The 6,283-nt window shown below is 41.6% G+C and overlaps 1 protein-coding gene across 1 annotated transcript in view; it reads right to left on the bottom strand.

Moving 5' to 3' along the window:
• ANKH (ANKH inorganic pyrophosphate transport regulator) overlaps positions 1-5,302 on the bottom strand; it is a gene marked incomplete at its 5' end in the record, with an annotated part of 44,695 nt that extends 39,393 nt beyond the window's left edge. Inside the window, one exon of the mRNA XM_009883740.1 lies at positions 5,080-5,302. Coding sequence (XP_009882042.1) covers positions 5,080-5,302 — 223 coding nt within the window. The remainder of the gene's footprint in view (positions 1-5,079) is intronic.
• Positions 5,303-6,283: the final 981 nt, after the last annotated feature.

The following is a 6,283-nucleotide window of genomic DNA, read 5'->3' as shown; positions in this document are numbered from 1 at the left end:
ACCACATAAACTTCAGACATTCTTGGAACTACTGAAAACACTCTTAATGGTGCCAGCAGTCTCAAACAAATAGCTGTACCGTAGTCATTTTGGAACTGTCTACTACTCAGCATGTTATACTCACATCATAAAGAAAACAAAAAGAAACCCTCATAGGAAGTGATAGCATTTACTTCCAGACACAGAGCTACATATGTCAATATTAGCTTTACTGGAGGAAAAAAAATAAAAAAATGTTTTTGGGTTAAAGTGTATTCTTTTTATATGCATTCCATTTTCATACTTTGCTGCCAGTTTTAAAAATGAACTTGGAGACTTAAGAAGTAAAAATCTATTCTGCTGCTTGTCAGAAAGATGGCTCACATGGCCAAGACTGGTGCTGGTCGGGATTTTGTTCAGCTAAGTGATTTGGGCAGATAAGAAAATGCCAATTTGCAAAAAAAACCCAAACCCCAAAACCTGGATAGCAAATCTTCATTTGCAGATGGCATAGGGTACATAGATTTCTTTATGTCTTTGATTAGCTTGACTAAAAGCAGAAGCAAAAGCCTGTGTCCCAGATGATCAGAGTGTTTGAGGCTTTGTGATTTTTTTTCTCATAGTAATAAATGAATTAAAAAAAAAAACAACAAACAGCTTAGGAGTATCTTGATGTAGACTGATTACTGCAATCATCTTTTTCTGTGCTCAGCTCTAGTTCCAAAATTGCATTGGCTGATTTTCCCAAATCTATCAATGACCAATGATCTCTGAAATATCTTTAGGTATACCAACATAAGTCGTAAGTCTCAAAATTAGCCTGTTTTAACATAAAAAACAATCATTGCTATCCTAAAATCCACAAATGCTTTGGTCATAGCTTTTCTTCGTTCTTCCTTTGCCCTGAATACCTTGCTGATAAGAAACTGCTCCTGTTTTGGGGAATGGGTTGCGGCAGCTGGGGAAGCATGCTACTGCTTTAGCAATGGCCATCTGAAGATGCTGAAGTAGGACACATTTTTAATGAATAAAATTTTATCATCTTTTTGAAAAAAAAAAAAAAAAAGCCAGCCTGGATTATATTCTGATTTGTGTTCCTGTGCTATCACCTTTTTTCCAGGGCAAAATGTTTTAGTATGAGCCAGTACAGTGGGCACGTCAGAACAAGACCGACTGGAAAAAATAGCTCAGGTTGTCATAAACCACTCTGTATCTCCTAATCTCTAGAAAATTCCAGTAGTGTTACATTGGAAGTGGTGGGATTACACCTATGGCTTACTTCTTATGCAGATCTTTCATGTATATGAAGTGACCGTGCATGTGAGAAATTAAAAAAAAAAATCAGCGGAATTACTAGCAACTGCTAAAGATTTGCCCTGTGCAATCCCTATAGGGAGTGACCCATGCCCACCAGCCTGTCAGTAATAAACTGGCAAAGAACAAATCACTCACGTATCTTGACCATCCAGTGTGCTATAGGCTTGCCTGGTTACTAAAGTTCCAACCTTTTTTTCTTGGTAATGGCAAATGATCCACCATGCAGTTTTTAATCAGGTGTAGTGGGCACCACTTCAGGATGTCTGCTTAAGCAAAGAGGATGTTTCCCCAAAGTAACTTCTGCCTTGTCATTTCCACAACCTCAGGGAGCTGTGCAAAGTATTATTAACATGCAAAAGGAAACAGACTTTCTCAGTACACTATTTCTCAGTAAACTAGTGAAAGGCTGAACAATGCCATTCAATTGCCAAAGAAAATGTGCTTGTCTTTCATGACACTGGTGTTAAAGGGACCCACTTAGTATGGAGGGCTCACCAGCAGCAACATGAAATGCATTATGTTAGCATAATGTTATATAAATGAATTCCCTCCTCTGTCAAGCTGGCAATTTTGTAAGAAGTCAAAAATATGTACAGAAAGGCTTAGCATCTTGAATCCTTTCTCTTACAGCCCAAAATTCCCACCAAAAGCCAACCTCAAATAACGAGACGCTTTAGACCCTGGCTACGTAGCGAACTGCCCACCAGCAAACCCTAATGGGTGGCAGTCACTGTGCCCAAAATAGCACAAGGGAAGGAAGGCAGCATGCTATCTTCTGTTTCCAGATCACAAGTGAAACAGCAAATGCAGGAATACTGTACTGACCAAGGTTTGCAGCAGCATTACAAGTGAGATGAGAACATGGTTTCAAATCCCTTCAGTCAAGTCAACTCGTTTCTTGGTTCTTAACTGCTACCTGTACAGCAGAGGGATAGGAACTCTTGTTGAGGACTCTGCAGATGTTCATGGGAATGTGGTGGGGTGATAACTTAGGGACCCAGAGCTTGCAACTGTGAGTTCCAGTGGTTTGGCTCGGCCAGTCACTCCCACAGAGGATTGCCTTAGCCCCTGTGGGGGAGCAGTAGTGGGGAGCTGGTGCTGAAGCAATGAAGCATGAGTCAGGTGGGTGAAACGGTCTGTTTTGATATTTTAAATGCGTAGAGGGTGCTGTTTGTGAGGACCTGTGTGTGCAGACTGCAAATAGTCTCTATCACAGTTGGAAATGTGGTGATTCATTGTGGTCACTGTGTTTCTACCACCACTTGTTTTCTTCCTTCTGACTTTTGGTACTCCTCCTTATTTCATTGGGCTTTTTGTTCCCCGTTCCTTCCTGGGCTTTGACAGTCCACGGTAACCAGTCATGTCATCTTCCTTAGCCCCATACACATGGCATGTGGAAGAAATTCAGTCCCCTGAGTGCTATTTGTTTCTGTTTTTCATCTGCCAAGCATCAGTAACCTGTATTTTTGTCTCCTGTAGATAGTCTGTGATAGGCTTGCAGCTGCTGGGGAGTAGCTGCAGGTCCTAGGAGGCTGCCTGTCTGTCACTGGACGAGGCAGGTTGTGCATCTGTGGGTCAGAGAAGAATAATCAGGATTTGAAACATGTTCAAAGGAAACTTGGAACATAAAACTTGGCAACATCACCCAGGCAATTGGTGCTAGAATCTGACTAACTCCATTCTCTTGGGCACTCTGCCAGTCTCTGCTGTGGCCTTTGCATATTTTCAGGCATAGACAAGTTAAAATACTAAAAAATATTTTGCAGTCTGCCACCATAAGCAACTGAAAGACTGTGTGAAGCCTTTAATTCAGGACTTTAAAGCATGGTAAGTACAGTCTTCTTTCTTCTTTTTCTTCCCAATATATCTGCAGAGGGGGCATTTCGGAGGTTCTGAACTCAGCTGGGCTCTATTTCCCGGCAAAGGCAAGAAACTCATCTGGCATGTTTTTCAAATGGCTGCCCCAAACAACTGCCTTCAATAAAAAGTCCCACATGGAAAATCCAGCTACATATTTCACCTGGAAATTTGATAGTTATAGTTTACATTTTCTTAACATCTATCATAGCTTAAAATAAAATGTTGGATGACTAGAAAATATTTCTTTATCCAGCTGGCAAAGCCAGAAACTTTGACCAGCACTGGCAGGAAAACAAGCGAGCAACTAGAACAGCAGCTCTGGGGGCTGAAGAAACATTCCAGGCAAAGAAGTATGAGAGCCAAACGTACAAATGGCCCAAAGTTTATAATACTGACTCAATAAGGCAGCCTCAACCGTAAACATATGGAAGAAGGAAAGAATAGATACTGGTGAATTAAATTCACTTGAATGCATGGATTCAGCTTATAAAATCAGCCACAGCTTTTCCCTGGCACAGAGCTGCCATGGCTAGTGAGCCACTAGAGTAAGCATTTATTACGACTGTAACAGAGTAAAGGTAAACAGCAGAGGGCTGCCCTATCAGTGGTGGAATAAGAGACACCATGGTCAAACAAACTGGAGTGCTTGGGAGGCACATAAAACTGGTGAATATAGCTGGCAGCCTGTTAAAGGATAAGGGCAGGGGGCATTTGTGTTTACCAGGTGGCTCTTGTACCCACTCGGGCAGGAACTACATGCTGACCAGCAGCACGTGCTGCTCTTGAGATACTAACAGCCTGATAATGAATGGTGCCTCACTTCCAGGCCACTCCATAATTTCACGGCAAATCTGGATATGGCCATCACACTCGTGTTTCCCATCTTTCTGCAATGGAATGACCCCCTACTGCTGGTCATCCAACTCAGTCCTACTGCCTGTCAACCAACACATGCCTCCATAAGCTCTCGCATTACCTCCCTCCTCCCATCCCTTAGAGCTCGCAGTTTTTAGGATTGTACCTGTTGAATGCAATGCACCCTCTACTTCTTCCTCCAGTGTCTTCTAGTCCTTGTTGCTGAGGTCCGGAGGTTTCAGCTCTGTGGAATGAGCCAGAAGGTGCAGGGAATCTGGTGCAGTTCTCGGAGGGGATGAAGTTAAAGTCTTCCAGGTCACATGTCTTTTTATTGTTATGGTACTGGCTGATGCTTGGGTTGATACTGCATTTCTCCAGGCTCTTAGGAACTGGCAAATCCCGAGTCTGCCTTACTTCTTATGTTCAGTTCATATCTGCTTGTGTATTTTCTTTGCTTCAGAGTAAACTCAGGGAGCTGGTCTCAGTTTGGCATGAAGTGCTCTTAGTAACTACTTCTTCTCTTAGAGGTTACTTCATCAGAGGCAGATGATGACTAGTGCTACTAGAGAGTAACACCTGCTATTTCCATGAGGATGCTGGCACCTACTTGCTTAGAGTTTTGTACTGTGAGATATGTAGCAAAGGGATAGGTACAGAGGGACTACACCAACAATACCACTGAGTTCTGACAAACAGACCTACCAAGGACACCCTGAAGTCCTGCTAAACCCATTCGGGCGGATACTGCTAGCTGATTGTCACTACCTAACTGTAAGACAACCTGTCAACCTTGCCAAAGTTTTGCCTACACACCTGACTGAAAGAGATCAGCAGCAGGTTGAGCCACCCAGCAGGCAAGCCTTGGAGGTAGAATCTGTCACTTAACAACCTATTTAAAAAGTAATAAAAATTGCGTGGATGGGCACGACACCAGCCTAAGGGATTTAACCTCTTTTGCATCTCCCATTGCACTTACAAATGAAATCTTAAGCCCATAGATTCATCAGTTTGAAGAACAGGCAAGGGAAGCGAATTAGAAGACATTAATTAGACGTGAAGTGACCTTACCTATTAAGGTATGAAATATAGCAGCTACAGCGCCAGCCACAACCATGCATAAAACTGCTTTGGTCCTGTCTCGCTTGCTGTTCACAAACACCAGGCCTACATTTTTGAAGTCACTCATCGGACCCGTGAAGAACTTCATCAGGGAGTATGCCAGCCCATAGCTGGCCAGCATTTCCACAGCATCTTCCTTGACAGCAGCGATGCCCCTATTCAAGGCCTGTTGAAACACAGAAAGAGAATATAATGTAGCACATGTGGAAGTGTATCAAAAACAATATTCTGCAGCAGGTTTCTGAAGGAACAGACAAGTTCAGCTCTCCTTGTCTTCACCCCAAGTTGGACTTCATATCTCTGGGTTCAGCAACAGCAACTTGTGGCTTGTGACACAGACAACTTCATAATTTCATGTGGACAGTAAGTTCAAGTCAAGTAGACTTGAAGATAAACTGTATTCTAGGAACTACCTATTATGGAGTATATAATGGAACTCCTGCTATACCAGAAGTCAGTCTCCTTCCTTTTTAGAGTAATTTTATGACCGGAAAATAATAATGGATAATACAAGACCATTTAAATGCCACTTTGAGGCTTTAACCCTGAACTGAACAAAGCACAGTCCTTGTAGGCCATCTGTACAGGTAAAAACTCTGACATTATTATATGCTGAAATTTCAGGAGCTCAAACTTTTTTTCAGGGTGATGAGCTTTTTACTACATCCCATGAATAGCTGATACTATCCTATCATGTTTACTATGAAACTGGCCCAAACATGCACATGACTAAACATATCTGTTCTCCTTTCATGTATTTCACAAGGTCTGATCCTATATTCATTCACATCTCCTTGCAGCATATTTAAAAAGAAATATAGCACATATATTTTAAGACATATTAAGGTTCAACTAACCTGCTAATTCATTCTAGGTCCATATTTAGGAAATGAATAACTGGGAATTAGATGGATTATTTTTATAACTAAGGTGAACCATAGAAAACTGTGTAACTGATTCAGATTCCAGCTTGAACCAAAATGCTTCTAAAATATTGAATAAAAATGACAGAATGATAAATTTTATCTGCAGTGTGACAGCATCAATCATCTGATACACTCAGCAAACTGTTAAAACAAGATCTGATTCAAAAAGCATGAAGGATGAAATACGTTTTGTTTTCACAAGTATTTAGCTTCTGTGGGTTACAGCT

Source organism: Charadrius vociferus, unplaced genomic scaffold, assembly GCF_000708025.1.
Source record: "Charadrius vociferus isolate BGI_N301 unplaced genomic scaffold, ASM70802v2 scaffold103, whole genome shotgun sequence".
NCBI classification, from domain to species: domain Eukaryota; kingdom Metazoa; phylum Chordata; class Aves; order Charadriiformes; family Charadriidae; genus Charadrius; species Charadrius vociferus.
Note: the sequence above shows the minus strand (reverse complement) of the source record. Positions and strands in the feature narration are given on the sequence as shown.